Source organism: Capricornis sumatraensis, chromosome 11 (genome assembly GCF_032405125.1).
Source record: "Capricornis sumatraensis isolate serow.1 chromosome 11, serow.2, whole genome shotgun sequence".
Taxonomy (NCBI): domain Eukaryota; kingdom Metazoa; phylum Chordata; class Mammalia; order Artiodactyla; family Bovidae; genus Capricornis; species Capricornis sumatraensis.
The window spans coordinates 85,015,097-85,034,291 of NC_091079.1; the positions used below are offsets into that span (position 1 = coordinate 85,015,097).

General features: G+C 42.4%; 1 protein-coding gene and 1 non-coding gene across 3 annotated transcripts; both read left to right on the forward strand.

The window, feature by feature from the left end:
• Positions 1-11,998: 11,998 nt before the first annotated feature.
• On the forward strand, positions 11,999-15,314 carry RPL30 (ribosomal protein L30). Of its 2 annotated transcripts, XM_068983751.1 has the most exons (5): positions 11,999-12,068; positions 12,176-12,227; positions 12,613-12,758; positions 14,339-14,469; positions 15,215-15,314. In XM_068983751.1, exons 2-5 carry the CDS (start codon positions 12,207-12,209, stop codon positions 15,262-15,264), a joined length of 348 nt encoding a protein of 115 aa, XP_068839852.1. In that variant the 5' UTR covers positions 11,999-12,068; positions 12,176-12,206; the 3' UTR covers positions 15,265-15,314. The 2 variants fall into 2 exon arrangements, with proteins under 2 accessions (XP_068839852.1, XP_068839851.1); XM_068983750.1 differs by lacking the exon at positions 11,999-12,068 and having other exon boundaries at positions 12,081-12,227.
• On the forward strand, positions 14,903-15,035 carry LOC138088852 (small nucleolar RNA SNORA72). The gene has a single exon (XR_011145759.1). It is a non-coding gene; the product is annotated as a small nucleolar RNA SNORA72 (small nucleolar RNA).
• Positions 15,315-19,195: the final 3,881 nt, after the last annotated feature.

Genomic DNA, 19,195 nt, shown 5'->3' on the forward strand with positions numbered 1-19,195 from the left:
CCCAAGCTCTAGGGCGCGGGCGGGTTGGCGCTGGGGCCGGGTCCCCTGCTCACCGTTGCGAAGCCTGTTGCCGTCGCCGGCCTTGTTGAGGGCGCTGCTGGAGCAGCCCATCGCGGGCAGGAGGGCGCCCGGAGGGCGAGCGCGGCGACCGCGCGGGCTGGGGAGTCTGAGCCGGGATCCCGCGCGAAACGCTCACGCGGCACAAATTCCTTCAACTCCGAGCGGCTGGCTCCTGCGCTGCAGAGCGCAAGCGCGCCGCGGAGCGCTGGGTGGGGGCGCGCACCTGGAGAGGGAGGCGAGCCGCTCGTGGGCAGAAGGTGCCAGGGAGGGGACAGCGGGGACGCAGAAGAGGACAGAGACAAGAAAGGAGCCAGGTAGGGCGAAGGTGGAGAAGGTGGTAAAGGCGGAGAGGAAAGTTGCCTCAGAAGCAGGGATAAAGATGCGGAGTTTTGGGAGAGGGAGCGAAGGGCTTGGGAGGGCTCACGTCTGTCATCCCTAAATAGCTGGGGAAGGGAGGAGGCGATGGTGGCCAGTGGCTATTGATTGGTGACTGGATTTGTGATGACAGGCTTCTTACATAACTTCAGGACTGTTACCACGGGGAAGTTTAACGTTGAGAAGATACTACTTAATCCACTCATTCAACTGTGGTCAAGTGTCCAACCCAGGACTTCGTTGTTCAGTCGCTCAGTCCTGTCGGACTCTTTGCGACCCCATGGACTGCGAACTAAAGCAAACTAGTTTTTCAGTCTTTGTCTTTCGTGACCTTGATTTTTTTTTCCCAGAAAATAAGCCATTTATTTTGTAGGTGTCTCACTTCCAGCTTGTCTGATGTTTCCTCATGATTGTTTTCAGTTTATGCAGTTTGGCTGGAATACTGTTGTCTGTGGATTCGTATCAACAGGCCCATAATATCAATTTGCCCTATTGGTGATGTTAACTTTGATCAGTTAGTTAAGGTAGTGTCTGCCAGGTTTCTCCACTGAAATGTTACTATTTTACACTTAGTACCACCTGACCTGCCTCTTTAGAAACCTGTATGCAGATCAGGAAGCAACAGTTAAAACTGGGCATGGAACAACAGACTGGTTCCAAACAGGAAAAGAAGTACATCAAGGCTGTATATTGTCACCCTGCTTATTTAACTTATATGCAGAGTACATCATGAGAAACCCTGGGCTGAAGGAAGCACAAGCTGGAATCAAGATTGCTGGGAGAAATATCAATAACCTCAGATATGCAGATGACACCACCCTTATGGCAGAAAGTGAAGAAGAACTAAAGAGCCTCTTGATGAAAGTGAAAGAGGAGAGCGAAAAAGTTGGCTTAAAGCTCAACATTCAGAAAACAAAGATCATGGCATCTGGTCCCATCACGTCATGGCAAATAGATGGGGAAACAGTGGAAACAGTGGCTGACTTTATTTTTTTGGGCTCCAAAATCACTGCAGATGGTGATCGCAGCCATGAAATTAAAAGACGCTTACTCCTTGGAAGGAAAGTTATGACCAACCTAGATAGCATATTCAAAAGCAGAGACATTACTTTGCCAACAAAGGTCTGTCTAGTCAAGGCCATGGTTTTTCCCGTGGTTGTGTATGGATGTGAGGTTTGGACTAGAAAGAAAGCTGAGCGCCAAAGAATTGATGCTTTTGTACTGTGGTGTTGGAGAAGACTCTTGAGAGTCCCTTGGACTGCAGGGAGATCCAACCAGTCCATCCTAGAGATCAGTCCTAGGTGTTCATTGGAAGGACTGATGTTGAAGCTGAAACTCCAATACTTTTGCCATCTGATGTGAAAAGCCGACTCATTTGAAAAGGCCCTGATGCTGGGAAAGATTGAGGGCAGGAGGAGAAGGGGACGACAGAGGATGAGATGGTTGGATGGTATCACCGACTCAATGGACATGGGTTTGGGTGGACTCCGGGAGTTGATGATGGACAGGGAGGCCTGGCGTGCTGCAGTTCATGGGGTCACAAAGAGTCAGACACAACTGAGCGACTGAACTGAACTGAACTGAATATATGGGAAGAGAGTTTAACACTAAGTATCCTTTATCTCATCAAACTTTTATCTGCTACTTTTAGCATGCATTAATAGTCTTGCTTGGATCAATTACAACTATGATTATTAAATGGTGATTTTTGTAATTTCCTAATTTCTCATTATGCTACTCTAAGGAAGCACTTTCCCTTTCCCTCCACTTATTATTCATTTATTTATAGCAATAAATAAATAAATATTTATTTTTACATTATTCAGTGAGCTATGTTACCATCTGTGTTAATTTGCTACGGCTGCCTTAACAAAGTACCAGATTGTGTGCCTTAAACAACAGAAATCTGTTTCCTCCCAGTTCTGAGGCTGGAAGTCTGAAATAAAGGCATCAGCAGGGTTGGTTTCTTCTGAAGGCCTGTGTCCTTGGCTTGTCGATGGCAGTACCTTCACATGGTCTTCCTGCCATTTGTTTCTGTGTCCCAGTAACCTTATAAAGACACCAGTCATATTGAATTGACATCATTTTACCTTACTTATCTCTTTAAAGACAGTAGCTCCAAATATTGCCACATTACAAGGTATAGGAGGGTAGGGCTTAAACATATGAACTGGGAGGAGGCCATGATTCGGCCCATAACATCATCTTTACTTATCTGATGCACTAATTGCCTGAAATGTGTCGTGTTTCCCTATATGGGTCATAGGATACATAGCCATGGTCTTTAGCATATGTTTAGAGGTGTCTTCCTCCTCCCTCCCTTCATTCCCATCCTCCCTTCTCCTGGTCCCTCTCTCTTTTCTCTTTCTCCATCTTCATCTCTGTCGCCCTTCTGCAGTGCAAGTCTCATTGACACCTTGACCACCTAACAATCAGCTCACAAATCCCTTCAAGGGAAGAAGAGACTGGGTATCTATGAAGAAATACATTTGACAATATTACAAATGTAGATTGTGATTCTTCTCCTTCCTTCTGTCCCATGGGCACAGTAACCCCAGACAGAGGAAGGAGAAGAATCACAATCTATATTTGTAATGTTGTCAAATGTATTTCTTCATAGATACCCAGTCTCTTCTTCCCTTGAAGGGATTTGTGAGCTGATTGTTAAGAAGATAATTACAGGATTGGTACCAGGAAGTTTAGCAGAGAGGAATGTGGAATAGGCCTAGATTTAGGAAATATTTGTGTGCTATATAATGTTATCAGGCCCTGTACTAGATTGGGCTGCCATAACAAAACACCATAAACTGGGTGGTTTAAAAAAATACTTATTTCTCACATGTCTGGAACCTAGGAAGTCTAAGACCAAGATCCTGGCCTGTTCGATTTCTTTCCACCTTGTGCATTGCAGCCTTCTCACTGTGTGTTCATAAGAGGGGTTAGGGGATAGATCTTCCTCTTCTCATTAAGTTAGATCAGATTAGGGTCCCAACCTTATGACCCCATTTAACCTTAATTAACTCCTGAAAACCCTAACTCCAGATTGAGTCACAGTGTGGGTTAGGTTGAAATAAGACTTTGGCATAGGGGTACAAGTCAGGTCATAGCTGACTTCAGATGATTCTTCCCACTTCAGATGATTCTTTTTTTTTTTTAAGTCACATTTAATTTTATTTAGATAGTGAAAAATTTCAAAACTCCACTGTCACAAAAAGAGGTGCAAGAGACTTCCCTGCTGGTCCAGTAGTTAAGACTCCAAACTTACACTGCAGAGGGTATGAGTTCAGTCCCTGGTCAGGGAACTAACATCTCATATGCCCTGCAGCCAAAGAAATTAAAAAAAGAGAGAGAGAGAGATGCAATAACTCACAGATTAAACATAAATACATAACTTGAGTATTAATGCTTTCATGCTAAACCAGGGTTTCAGTTCAGTTCAGTTGCTCAGTTGTATTCGACTCTACCACCCCATGGACCGCAGCACGCCAGGCCTCCCTGTCCATCACCAACTCCCAGAGTTTACCTAAACTCATGTCCATTGAGTCGGCGATGCCATCCAACCATCTCATCCTCTGTCGTCCCCTTCTCCTCCTGCCTTCAATCTTTCCCAGCATCAGGGGATTTTCAAATGACTCAACTCTTCGCATTAGGTGGCCAAAGTATTGGAGTAACCAGGGCTTACTGAGCCTATTAAGTATCTTTTTAGGAGTAGACTTGGGTATCCTACTTTTCCTCAGAGATAATTTGTTAGTCAAACCATTTCCTTCAGAGGAAGCATTTTATAATCAAGTGAACAATAATCTGAGCCACCAAGTGCCTTGTGTATGTTAGGAAGTCTTTCTCATGGGCCATCCTCATGCCTGCTCAGTGGGCTCAGGGATAAAATGACAGGGATAGAAACCATGTCTGGGCTCAGACCACTTACCATGGTTTACCTGACTGAGTGCCTAATTCAGCAGCAGCAAGAGTGACCAGCTGTAAGCCTCTGAAATGCTATGCTTCCTGTTTAAGATCTTCTTCATGGAAGAGTGACTCGACCTCTTTGGGGACAGTGGAGAATCATTATTGTAATAGATACTGGATTAGGTTTGCATTTTCTGCTCATCATGCCTCTAACAGCATCATCAATTTAGGGACATCACACATCCATCAAGACACTATTTAGTATCATATCTTTTCAAAAACTCACTTTACCACGAGACAAGTAAGGTAATAGGTTAATTTCTATGTGATTTACTGGTCTTTCATTATATTTCATCACCCAGAAGAAGGTAAACCTGTAGAATGATGGGATGGCCCTCGGTTATAGTCAAAATAAAGGACTTTTGAAGGGGTGCTTTCCTGTGGTTTGCTCTGAATTAATGACTAATCAATAGTGTGGCTTCCTCATAACCAGTATTCCTAGATGGGGTCTTGTTCATTTGGTAGACTACAAAACACATTTCTGCTTAACTGAGCTAACTTGTTTTTATTGCTTACAAATAAGTATCTAGTCTGAGATACAATGCCTGCTACCTTCCCTCTCACAGACCACACTCATTCTTATTCCTTTAGTCTTTTCTTGATAATACTGAATCATAACTGATACTGTGATTTTAAAGGTGTTATATCTTGGAGGTATAGTTCATGAATCTTCTTACCTTCAAGGACTCCTTTTACCATTTTTCTTAGACATACTCATGTTTTGATGTTGTCACAAAATTGCATTTGTTCTCTTTTACTCCATTAAGTAATCAGTGACATTTTCTGATCAGCCTGACGTGGTGTTACAGAATTAAGTTAAGTTCTAGTTAAAAGCAAAACAACAAAAAAAATGTCTTAGTCTATACATTACAGGTTTATTAAGGATAACAGTACATGGCAGACTTTTCTTTTTTAAATCTAAGAAAAAAATTATTTTTTTTTTTTGGCTGAGCAATTCAGCACTTGGGATCTTAGTCCCCTAACCAGGGATCTTAGTTCTCCAGCAATGGAATCATGGAATTTTAACCACTGGACAACCCACCCCCCTCCAAGGAGGTCCCAAATGGCAGACTTTTCAAATTATTAAAAATAAAATGTAAAGTGTCATACTTTTGTGAACATTTAGACAGGAATTCCATTTCTACTAAAATTTCAACAACTGATTCTAAGAAATACAAGTGAAGTGAAGTCACTCAGTCGTGTCCGACTCTTTGCAACCCCTGGACTGTAGCCCACCAGGCTCCTCCATCCACGGGATTCTCCAGGCAAGAATACTGGAGTGGGTTGCCATTTCCTTCTCCAAGTAAGCCTTTATAGACACCAATCTACTTTCCAAAAGTGTCACTCTTCCACAGTAAAATAATGAATAAAGTGCTCTGACTTCTTTGTATCCAAGAGTACAAAAAGCATATGCTTTTTAAGAAATGGACAAGTGATTCTTAAGAAAATAGGAGAAAGTGTTTCTCTGGCCTATTTTTAATCCAGTGCAGTCTGGAGTATTCCCAGTCTGAATGGGAATGGGTATAGAAGAAATTATTTTGGATTCTTCATGATTGTGGAAGCAGAAATGGTAGAGAGGAATATGTAAGGATTCATTCCTTCTTGTCCCCTGTAGGTTCAGAATTCATGTATCAGTGTATATGTGTTTAGTTAGTTGAAAGGCCGTCAACATTCACAGAGTTTACGGGGTCTTTTCACTTGAATTCACTGTCCCTTCCTCTCCCTGCTATATTTCTAAGCATTTTTAACACCTACGGTGACTGAAGAATATGAAGGTTGAGTTAGACAAGTAGAATTCCAAGTAACCAACCAGCTCCTTCCTAATCTGGACAATGAATAAGTAATAGTTGATGGTAATGAACATGATAGGTTTAACTGCTTCACAATAAGGGGATGGGCCAGTGTACTGAACCAGTGAATATCAAATGAACTTGTTAGTATTTGCTCTAACAGGGAATGCAGGCTGTCACTTTTCATTCTCACACCAAGTGAAAACCAGAAGCACAATAACACAGGTGCCTGGAGAATTGTCAGAAACTTGGAGCAGCGATTTTGGTGAAGGAGAACTAGAGAGCCTGTCCTGTCACGTTGACCTGTTGGTATTCCTTCTAAATCACTCTGAAATGCTTCAGACTAGCATCCAGGAACAATAAAATAAAGTCTGGATGGCAAAGTCCTTTATTTTTTTGAATTTATTTTTATTTATTGATTTTTGGCTGTACCAGGTCTTCGTTGCTTTTTCTCATGGGTTTTCTCTAGTTGCTATGTGAGGGCTCCTCACTGCAGTGACTTCTCTTAGGGAGTTATGGAGCACAGGCTGTAGGCATGCTGGCTTCAGTAGTTGTGAACACATGGGCTTAGTTGCTCCGAAGCATGTGGAATCTTCCCAGTCCAGGGATCGAATCCATGTCCCCTACGTTGGCAAGTAGATTTCCGTCCACTGTCCCTACCACCAGGGAAGTCCACAAAGTCCTTTCTTGAAACATACACATTCCTCGACTTTTGGGTATGAAGATTTTCAAACTCACAAATGGTTGAATAGTTTGATGAATACCTGTATACCTCAAACCCATTTCCTGCAGTGCAAGGCAGATCTTAACCACTGGACCACCTGGGAAGCCCTCATTCCTTTTTATTAGTCAGCCATATTTCAGTTGAACACATGGTTTCTTTGGCAATGCAGTGGAGCTGTTAAACTTCTGACCAGTGAGCTTCAGTGACCACTCTCAAAACTCTTTGCGATGCATGCATTGCACGCATTAGAGAAGTGAAAATCAAAACTACAATGAGATATCACCTCACACCAGTCAGAATAGCCAGCATCAAAAAGTCTACAAACAATAAATGTTGGAGAGGGTGTGGCGAAAAGGGCGTGGAGAAAAGGGTGCCCTGTTGGTGGGAATGTAAATTGATACAGCCACTGTGGAAGGCGGTTCGGAGATTTCTTAAAAACTAGGAATAAAACCACCATATGACCCAGCAATCCCACTCTTAGGCATATACTCTGAGGAAACCAAAATTGAAAAAGACACATGCATCCCAATGTTCACAGCAGCACTATTTACAATAGCTAGAACATGGAAGCAACCTGAATGTCCATTGACAGATGAATAGATAAAGAAGTTGTGGTACATATACACAATGGAATATTATTCAGCCATAAAAGCCATAAAAGGAAAGCCTTTGAGTCAGTTCTAATGAGGTGGATGAAACTAGAACCTATTATACAGAGTGGTAATTCAGATAAAGATAAATATTGTATTCTAATGCATATATACAGAATCTAGAAAAATGGTACTGAAGAATTTATTTACAGAGCAGCAATGGAGAAACAGAACTAGAAACTAGACTTACGGACATGGGGAGAGGGGAGGAGGGGATGAGGTGTATGAAAAGAATAACATAGAAACTTGCACTGCTGCTGCTGCTAAGTTGCTTCAGTCGTGCCGACTCTGTGACCCCCATAGACGGCAGCCCACCAGGCTCCCCCATCCCTGGGATTCTCCAGGCAAGAACACTGGAGTGGGTTGCCATTTCCTTTTCCAATGCATGAAAGTGAAAAGTGAAAGTGAAGTCACTCAGTCATGTCCGACTCTTTGAAACCCCATGGACTGCAGCCTACCAGGCTCCTCTGTCCAGGGGATTTTCCAGGCAAGAGTACTGGAGTGGGATGCCATTGTCTTCTCTGAGAAACTTGCATTACCATATGTAAAATAGATAGCCAACGGGAATTTGCTGTAGGGCTCAGCCTCAATCAGGGTCTCTGTATCAACCTACAGGGGCGGGATGGGGCAGGAGATGGGAGGGAGGTTCAAAAAGGAGGGGATATATGTATACCTATGGCTGATTCATGTTGAGGTTTGACAGAAAACAACAAAATTCTGTAAAGCAATTATCCTTCAATTTAAAAAAATAAATAAAACACATGCATGTGTGCTAAGTTGTTTCAGTTGTGTCTGACTCTTTGCGATGCTATGGACTGTAGCCCACCAGGTCCTGTGGATTACCATGCTTCTCCAGGGGATCTTCCCAATCCAGGGATGGAACCCGCGTCTCATACATCTACCTGCATTGGCAGGCGGGTTCTTTACCACTAGTGCCACCTGGGAAGCCCATCTCTATAGTAATCTGAAATTATAACCCTGAATATTTAAATGTCATTATTGCAAAATGAGATGTGATGTAAGTGTAAAAGATACACTGTATTTTTACTTCTTGGTATGAAGATTTTCAAACTCACAAAAAGTTGAATAGTATAATGAATACTCATTTATCTTCCACTTTAAATTCAACAATTATTAACTCTTTGCTGCATTTGGGCTTTCATGTGGCTCAGTTGGTAAAGAATCTGCCTGCAATGCAGGAGACCTGGGTTCGATCCCCGGGTTGGGAAGATCCCCTGGAGAAGGGAAAGGCTACCCACTCCAGTATTCTGGCCTGGAGAATTCCACAGACTGTACAGTCCATGGGGTCGCAGAGTCAGACACGACTGAGTGATTTTCACTTGCTGCATTTACTCCATCTATTTATCTACATTTATTTTAGGATTTTATTTACATTTATTCAGCAATTTGAAAGTTGCAGGGACTTCCCTGGTGGTCCAGCGGTTAAGACTCTGGGCTTCCACTGCAGGGGGCACCATAAAATACTTCAACATTTATCTCTTTAGAAAAGGGATGACTTAAAGTAGCTATTTTAAATAAAAGTAATCTTCCAACACAGGGGTCAACAAACTATGGCGTGCAGGCCAAATCCTGACTTTGTAAAGGATTTATTGGAACACAGCCATGCTCATCCATTTACATACTGTGTCTAACTGCTCTTGTGCTGCATCAGCAGAGTTGAGTAGTTGCCACGGAGACCATACAGCCCGGGTCTAAAATCTTTATTATTATTTGGCTCTTTACAGAGAAAGCTTGCCGACTCCAGCACTAATAAATACAAGTGTGGAAATAGTTTTGAAATCTTCACAAGCCGAAGGATTTGGCTGTCATTCTTGCATGGCAAGTGTTTCTTCCACAAGTGTTTGGGTTTCGCAATGCAGTGAATGACTTTGGGTGTGTGTGAGTGGTTGTGGTGGGGAGGTTGGGGAGACAAGAGTGGGACTGAGGAAGAAAGCTAACATCCACTGTACATGGCCCTGTGCTGGGCGATTCATACACCGTTACGTTTACTGTGATCCTCACACCACCACGAGGTAGAGATTATCATTCTAGCTTTTTGATAAAGAAACTGAAGCTTAGAAGTTAGACAGTTTGACCCAAGTCTTGCAGGTATTAAACAGAAGCAGCAAGAACCTAAACCTATCTCCAAAGAGATATAACAAGATCAGTTAGGATTCTGTAGGTAAAATTCTCAAACATTTTGTGGTCATGATTCATATATAACAGTGTATGAATTAATGAGTGCTTTAGACATCCCTGGCTTCCAGTACAAAACCATGGTAAGATCCCTGTGAGAAAGCAACTAAGATCTTCCTTTAAAATATAGTAAGGACATTACACACCAAAAAAGTATTGTTAGGACATATATTAAGGACCAGAAACTTGGTATGATCAAATGAAAAGCATCAGAAAAGTCACCTCAAGTGTTTTAATCATCTACTTTCTAAAATGGGGGTAATATTTATGCTGATTACTGTGAGGAAAAGTAGATATTAAAAAACATTCAAAGTACAGAGCTCGTTATAAAAGTGTAAGGCACCATTAGTGTCTTTATCTAAGCATGCACTCCTCAAAACCAACTGGGCTATTTCATTCTTACTTCTCAAATTTCAGTATTTCTAAGAACCATGGAGGGATTTCCTTGGTGGCCCAGTGGTTAAGAATCCACCTTGCAGTGCAGGGGATGCGTGTTTGATCCCTGGTAGGGAAACTAAGATCCCACATGCCACAGGGCAACTAACCCCGAGCCACAGCTAGAGTCCAGGCACCCCAATGAAAGATACCACGTGCCACAACTAAGACCCAATGCAGCCAAATAAATACATAAAACAGAAACAATCAAAGAGGTTGCTTATTAAGCTCAGATTTCTAGGCCCCACATCCAAGGATTTCTTCACACACCTGGGAATCAAAGTGATTCTGAATCTGGTCATCTGGAAGCCATACTTTGAAAATTACTGCTTTAAGAAATAAGTGAAGTTTCATAAGATTTATTTAAATCAACCACTATTTTATTAAAAATGAGCTCTTTACATAACAATGAATGCTTAAATAATTCAAACAATGCTGAGACATATAAAGTACAATTAAATGTTCTTTTTTCACCACCTACTCTGCTCATCTCTCATCCAAAGATATGTTTCAATGATTAACTTTCCAGACCTGAATTTTCCTTTTTTTGGCTATTCAGCATGTGGACTTAGTCCTCTGACTAGGGATGAAACCTGTGTCCCTGCAGTGGAAGCGTAGAGTCCTAACTACTGGACCACCAGGCAATTCCCAAGATTTGGATTTTCTTTCTTTTTTTTTTTTTTAAGATTATTTTATTTATTTTGTTGTCCTAGACTGTGTCTTCCTTTCACTGTTCAGGCTCTCTAGTTGTGGTGCCTGGGCTTAGTTGCCCTGTGGCAGGTGGGATCCCAGTTTTCCCAACCAGGGATCCAACCAGTGTCCCCTGCACTGCAGGGTGGATTCTTAACCACTGGACTACCAGGGAAGTCCCATGACTTTTCTGCACATGCAAACACATATATTTGTTAAGAATAATGAACATCTGATGTTTCCATTTTTGTTTTGCTATTTAAACTAATGCTGAAACAAATAGCCCTATTCTCATATGTCTTTGGGCACGAGTGACTGCCTGTTTAGGACAGACTCCTAAAAGTTGACACATGATGACAGCTTACTTATTTGTCTGATTTTTACCTTTTTTTTTTTTTTTTTTGCTTGCATGTGTGGTGGTGAGACTTCCTGTGCCTAATATTCTGAGTGATTCGTCACTGGATTTTTTTTTTTTAATCAATATCCAACGTTCACAACAAAAATATTTTTAGTTAGACCTGTTCTATTGCTGTCTCCGAAAATTCGGCTTACACGCTACAGAAGAGGTGAGTTCAAGGGAGCCAGCGGCAGAGGATAGTCCCAGGAGCTCAGGCGCACCTGGGTCCTCCCCGCGTCTCCTAAGAGCAGGGGCTTCGGGCAGAGGTGCGCTCTGTGGCACTGAGGCCGAGGTCCAGACGCCGCCTGTTCCCAGTGCCCCTTCCCCTTCACTCTCAGTCGGCTTCTCTAACTCCCGTCCTGCTGCACTTCCCTGAGTTCCGCAGCGCTCCGCTTCAGAGCAGCCAGGGGAGACTTCAGACCACTCGGCTGCAAAACCTGGTGGCTCCAGCGGCTAAAAAAAAAAAAATCTGCCTGTAATGCAGATTTGGGTTCGACTTCTGAGTCAGAAGAGCCCCTGCAGAAGGAAATGGCAACCCACGCCAGTATTCTTGCTTGGAGAATCTCCACGGAGAGGAGCCTGACGGGCTACAGTCGCAAAAAGCCGAACACGAGTGAGCAGCCAGAGTAACCAGCACGGGCCCGCCTCTTCGTGTCCCGCCTCTTCCGCTGGACATTTGCTTCCGCTTCCGGTCTCGGCGTGACGGCGCCCCGCCCCGCCGTGAAGAGCTTGGCATTGTGGGAATTCTCTCCTTTCTCACTCCCCGGCCATCTTGGCGGCTGCTCTTGGTGAGTGGGCTCCTCCGGGCCGAGGTTTTGGCAGCGCGCGGTGCCCAGGGAGTTGCCGGTTTGGAACTTCAGATCGTAAACTTCCTGTCCTGTCCTCTGTGTTCTAGGTTGGGGGCGTCCCGCATCTAAGGCAGGAAGATGGTGGCCGCAAAGAAGACGGTGAGTGAAGCAGGCCAGGGCCGGAAGCCTATTTCACGTGGAGAGATGAGTCTTGGCCGGGGCGGGCAGTTTTGAGCTCTCTGGGCGGACAGCGTTCCCGCTGGCCTTGGAGGCTTCCAGAAAGAATCCGAGAGACCTTCTCAGTGCTTTGGAACCCTCTACTTCGGAGATTTATTAAGGGGCTCTGGTTCCAGGAAACTGGATCCACTGTGGTTTTTTTTGGCCGAGGCTTGCGAGATCTTAGTGCCCTTTCTAGGGATGGAACCCGTGCTCCCTGCTTGGAAGCGGGGGAGACAACCATTGGACTACCAGGGAAGTCCCTGGATCCAGTTTTGAGTGGTTACAAACAAGGCCTTCAAGTTGGTATTAAATGTTTGCTTTGTAGAAAAAGTCACTGGAGTCGATCAACTCTAGGCTTCAGCTGGTTATGAAAAGTGGAAAGTACGTGCTGGGGTACAAACAGACTCTGAAGATGATCAGACAAGGCAAAGCGAAACTGGTCATCCTCGCCAACAACTGCCCAGCCTTGAGGTAATTGAAAGAACCTGGGGGTGTGTGTCTTCCACTGTAAGTTCGTCCTGAGTGGAATATCCAGGAGAGTGAGCTTGCATCTGGGTAGCATGAACTGGATGTCAGGTAGAATTTGTATTACAGGGACACATTTGCAGGATAGATTAAGGGTTTCTGTTGTGTTTGGCTCTTGATTTTTCTCCCCTTCATAGTCTTTCCTATGTGGTTCTCGTTAGGAGAAATGTGTGACAGAAATCAAAGAAGGGCAAAGTTTGAGGGTAGTGCAGAAACGTAAGTGGCTTTTCCTTATGTCCTGCCTTTTTTTGCTTGTTCTTTCTACTTTGAGGTGTTTTAAAGGGACTTCATTTTCTCAATTACTTGTAGTGTAGAGAAGCTAAGATAGAAGAGTTCAGGCTGGCTTGTGGATCTACACGCTCCCAGTTCACCTAGTTTTTGCCTGATTCACTGTTTTGAAACTGATCTTATGAGGTGTACATAAGTTCAAGTTGGACCATGCAGAGTATCAACCATATTTTCAGCCCTGTGCTTGTTGATTTTCTGTGGTAATGCATAACCTCTGAGCATTTCATACAGGGTGTCTGTACCAAATGGGCAAAGACTGGAGAGCTCTCTTGCATCTCATCCCAAAACTTTGGTCTTACTTCAAACAGTTCACACTTACCTATTAGAGCAGTGCCTTTCAGCATGAATGTACATACAGTCTCAAGTAATTTGGTTTAAATGCAAGTTCAGATTTAATGGATCTGGATTGGGGCCTGATGCATTTTTAACAAGCTTCTTGATGGCTCTCTACCTACTTGGTGGTCACAAAAAATGTTAATTGGGCAAGTGCAAGGCTATGGCATGCCTGTTATTTTATTGCATTTAGCTTTTCTTCACTTCATAGTTGCTCTTTGTTTTTAATACAAATTGAAGGTTTGTGGCAACCTTGCATTGTATAAGTCTGTAGGTGCCGACTTTTTCTTTGTTGTTATAATTTGTGATGTTTGATGTTACTGCTACAATTCCCTGAAGGTTCAGGTGATGGTTGGGGTTTTTTTTTGTTTGTTTGCAATAAAATATTTTAATTTATGTATGTACATTGGGGTTCTTTTTTAGACATAATGCTGTTGAACACTTAGAGGCTACATATAGGTTAAACAACTTTCATATGCACTTGGAAATTAACAAATTCCTGTGGCTAGCTTTATTGCAATATTTGATTTATTGCAATCGTCTGGAAGGAGTCTGCAGTATCTGAGGTGTACCTGTTCTATTACTCTCCATCTAGGACTCAGAGCACCAGAGGGTGATAGAAATGGCTTAGACATTGTCGTGGGAATTCTATAAAGTGTCTGGCAGGTAGTAAATGCTTAGCAAACGATGATTTTATTCTGTACCCTCTTTTTCCATGAGCACAGATATATACTGTAGAGGATCCAAAGGATGGTTGGTGTTGGATAATGAATATATTTTTAAGAAGAATAAATGGCTTACTGTTTGAAGGTCTTACAACATTGGAACTAATGAGAGAAGTAACATTTAATCTGTGTCAGTTGGTATGGTATTTATTTGCCTTTTTTTTTTTTTAATTCCCAAAGGAAATCTGAAATAGAGTATTACGCCATGTTGGCCAAAACTGGTGTCCATCACTACAGTGGCAATAATATTGAATTGGGCACAGCATGTGGAAAATACTACAGAGTATGCACACTGGCTATCATTGATCCAGGTATGCTTTTTCAGTCATAAAATAAGTCTTTTTCCTTTATGATGTAATACAAGGATTTCTTCCTATACAAATGTCTTTGGTTCCTACGTTCAGTTACTGAGAATTTGCATATAGCAAGGGACATCCTGCAGGCTTATGTCATGGAGAGTTAGTAGTGAATGTCAATACATAATTATCTTTGTTATAAATGAAATTCTTTTTACTTTGAGATCATGAGTTTAATTTCATACTGCACCTAAGAAATTACATCTTAGGGCCTTGGTAAAAGGTGAAATGATAAAGGGGGAGAATAATCAGGTGAAACAGTAGAAGAAAGCAGTCAGTCCTTACTGGCTGCCTGAGAATAGATGGATAAAATTAGATTGAGGGGGAAAAAAGGGCCTACAAATACACATCGTGTTTTGAACTTAAGAATTTCTAATTCATGAAGCTACTGCGAATATTCTCGCTGTTCTGATTTTTTTAATAATCAGGGCAGGCTAAACATTCGCTATATTAAGACCATGCATGTGTCCCCAGACCTAGTTCTTTGCCTGGGTCTGGTTTTATAAATGCTGGTGATATACCAAGTCTGATTTACATGACACATCTTGTGTGGGAAATGTCTATGACTCTAGGTATCTGATCAACCTTGAGAAATGGTAGCACAGCTAGTGTGATAACTTTTGAAGATAACCATTGCTAGTTTGATGATTACCAGTTGCCACTAAATAAGTTGTAAAAATTACTGTGTTTTATTTTTTAGGTGATTCTGATATTATTAGAAGCATGCCAGAACAGACTGGTGAAAAGTAAATCATGTACAATTTTTCTTTAATAAAACTGGCCAGAGCTTGTTTTAAAAACACTGTATTCGTTGCAGTTATTTATTTACTTTTATTTCTTCTTGTCCCAGTATACTTGGCTGAAGCTAGATTAGTGAGAATGGGGCATCAAGATACAGTGGTAAAACTTGTGGGTTAAGAGCCCAGTATCCCAGTTTTCACTTTCCCTGTTTTTATAAAGGGAGTGCACTGAATTCCTTTCCAGTACTTGATTTTTAAAACTTAGTTTTCATAATTTCAGTCCCAGGATATTGCTGTCATTTTTTAAAATGTTTATTTGGCTGCGTTGGGTCTTAGTGGCGGTTAGGCACACAGACTTAATTGCAGCATGTCGAATCTTAGTTCCACGACCAGGGATCAAACCTGTGTCCCTTGCGTTGCCAGGCAAATTCCTCACCACTGGATCACTAGAGAAGTCTCTGGTATCGTCATTTTGTTGAGTATGTCAGAGGCAACAAGGGTCAATACCCAGAATCTAACCAGCACTGCAGTTTTACAGTCCACCTTAAATCCACTGAATCTGAGTAGCAAAGAGGATTAAGTGAAATATGTTCCTTCCACCTCCAGATTTTCACAGGGTGAGAAGTTCTATTGAACTTTAATGAAGCAAGGTCTGTCTGAAGGGTTTGTAGTAGTACGGTTCAGTTCAGTCACTCAGTCGTATCCGACTGTTTGCGACCCCACGGACTACAGCACGCCAGGCTTCCCTGTCCGTCACCAACTCCCGGAGCTTACTCAAACTCATGTCCACCTTATCCTCTTGTCGTCCCCTTCTCCTACCTTCAATCTTTCCCAGCATCAGGGTCTTTTCCAGTGAGTCAGTTCTTCACATCAGGTATTGGAGTTTCAGCATCAGTCCTTCCAATGAATATTTAGGCCTGACTTCCTTTAGGATTGACTGGCTTGATCTTGCAGTCCAAGGGACTCTCAAGAGTCTTCTCTAGCACCACAGTTCAAAAGCATCAGTTCCTCACCCCTCAGCTTTCTAAATGGTCCAATTTTCATAACCATACATGACTATTGGAAAAACACCTTTGACTAGACGGACCTTTGTTGGCAAAGTAATGTCCCTGCTTTTTTGTATACTTCTTAAGGTTGTTCATAGCTTTTCTTCCAAGGATCAACTGTCTTAATTTTCATGACTGCAGTCACCACCTGCAATAATTTTAGAGTTGAATAAGTCTGTCACTGGGAAGCCTTTGTAGGAAAAATATACTTGGGACAACTTCAGAATATTCTCAGATCTAAAGTGTTTCACAGTTTCGCAAAGTGTGTTTTATATATTTTCAGTCCTAAAAGATGTACTGTGAAGTAGGTTTGACGTTCAGATTGGGGGGATACCACATACTACATCTCCCAAGTATGTCCTGTGTAACCCTTTTCTCACATCTAATACCCTTTGAAACACTGAAAGGAATTAGGGGAAAATGGTGACTTAGATTTATAGAGTTGAATATTGCTGATGGGGTATACTCAGGACGTGTTGGGTTCTAAGTTTGCAGAAGTGTTAGAAATGTTTTTTTGACTTTAGAGTCAGTCAACGTGTGAAGGCAGTTTTTGATGATAAAGGAATTGAGACACAGGAGATGTGAATGCCTTCAATACACTATCCAAAAAGTCGAGTATTTGCTGAACTTAAAGTCAGCATATTGGTATCTTAGTTTTGTCTCTTTGTGACCCCATGTACTGTAGCCCACCGGGCTTTGCTGTCCATGGAATTCTCCAGGTGAGAATACTGCAGTGGGTAGCTAGCTGTTCTTTTCCAGGGGATCTTCCTGACCCAGGGATCAAACTCAGGTCTCCCACATTGCAAGCGTCTGAGCCAACCAGGGAAGCCCCGATTGACTATAGGTAGGTAGGTTTATTTGGGGACTCTGTATTCTGTTCCATTGTGGTATCAGTTGTTACTTCTTTTTCATTTCTTCCTTTGTTTTTATTATTTTTGACTTTGGTTACACTGGATCTTTATCGCCGGGCACTGGCTTTGTCTAGTTGCAGGAGAGCAAGGGCTACTCCAGTTGCGGTTTGGGGCCTCACTGCCGCAACTTTGTTGGGGAGCACAGGCTCTCGGTCCATTGGCTTCAGCAGTTGTTACACACAGGCATAGTTGCTCTGGCTTATGCTGTCTCCCCTGTCCAAGGATCCAACTCATATCCCCTGCATTGACAGGTGGATTCTTACCCACTGTACCAGCAGGGAAGGCCTCGTTCTCTTGTTGGGTTTTCTGTTTTTTGGTGAGCATGACTAGAGATTTGTCCATGTTTACCCTTCCAAGGGCTTCCCAGGTGGCGCAGTGGTAAAGAAGCTGCCTGCAGTGCGGGAGACCTGGGTTTGATCCCTGGGTTGGGAGGATCTGCTGGAGGAGTGAATGGCAACCCACTCCAGTACTCTTGCCTGGGAAATCCCATGGACAGGGGAGACTGGCAGGCTGCAGTCCATGGGCCCACAGAGTTGGGTGCGACTGAGCACCCTTTCAATAAACCAGCTCTTGGCTTTATTGATTTTTTCAATTTTTTAAAAATCTTATTTGTCTCCTCTCTGATCTTCATTATTTTTTTCCTTCTGCTGTCTTTAGATTTTGTTCTTTTTCAGATTCTTTTAGGTGATAGGTAAGATTGAGATTTTTCTCTTTTTCGAGGAAGGCCTGTATCACTATGTACTTCCCTCTAACAACTGCCTTTGCTGTATTCCATAAATTTTGTATGGGTGTGTTTTCATTGTCATTTGTCTCAAGGTATTTTTTAGTTTCTTTGATTTCATCTTTGACTCATTGGTTTTCTGACAGCATGTTGTTTTAGTCTCCGTGTAACCATTTTTTTCCCTCATTTCTTTTTCTGCAGTTGATTTCTAGTTTCATGTCATTGTGGTCAGAAAAAATACTTGAAGGGCTCTTTGCTTCCTGTACCTGGATATCTGTTTCTTTCCTTAGGTTTGGGAGGTTGTTGGCCATAATTTCTTAGAATACATTTTTTTTTAAAACCTCCTTTTCGCTTTCTTTTCCTTCTGGAATTCCTATGTATGTGTAGATTGGCACATTTTTATATTATCCTGCCGGTCTGATTGGTAGGACTGACGTTGAAGCTGAAACTCCAATACTTGAACCACCTGATGCAAAGAGCTGACTCATTGGAAAAGACCCTGATGCTGGGAAAGATTGAGGGCAGGAGGAGAAGGGGACGACAGAGGATGAGATGGTTGGATGGCATCACTGACTCAATGGACATGGGTTTGGGTGGACTCCTGGAGTTGGTGATGGACAGGGAGGCTTGGCGTGCTGCAGTTCATGGGGTCCCTAACAGTCGGACCCGACTGAGTGACTGAACTGAACTGAACCAGTCTCATAATGCTTTCATTTTTTTTCCCCTCCTATCTGGCTTTTTGTCTGATGTTCTAATTGGGTGATTTCTATGCAATCTACCAGGTCACTTATTTGTTCTGCAGTATTCAATCTGCTCTTCATTGCCTTTTAGTTTAGCTTTCATCTTGGCAAATGAGTTTTCTGATTTTTCTTGGCTCCTCTTTATAGTTTGTAGTTCTTTTTTTTTTTTTACAGTAATCTGCATTTCTATTCATAGACTTTCCTAATTCCTTCAGTATTTTCATTATCTCCTTTTTGAAACTTGGTGTCTGTCAGACTGAAGAGATCTGTTTCATTGTTCTTTCAGGGGAGTACTCTTGATTTTTTAATTGCGAGTGGTCCTGGTTCATTTTACTTGTATTTCTCTTACTCTGAGTTTAGGAGAAACAGTTATTTACTGTGATCTTGGAGGGATGTGTGGGACTGTTCCTGTGTAGTCTGCATGGATTTAATATTTTTGATGTGAGGCCTGTGTTTAGTATGAATGCCTGCTGCCTCTCCTTGGTGTGTCTTGGCCTTAATATTCCTTTGGTGAGGAGTCTGA

Bases quoted from the DNA above. Each gene is read 5' to 3' on its own strand.
- RPL30 (XM_068983751.1), top strand. From the start codon at position 12,207: ATGGTGGCCGCAAAGAAGACG. The intron at 12,228-12,612 runs GTGAGTGAAGCA...TTTGCTTTGTAG, and splicing joins TGGTGGCCGCAAAGAAGACG to AAAAAGTCACTGGAGTCGAT. The intron at 14,470-15,214 runs GTATGCTTTTTC...TTTATTTTTTAG, and splicing joins ACTGGCTATCATTGATCCAG to GTGATTCTGATATTATTAGA.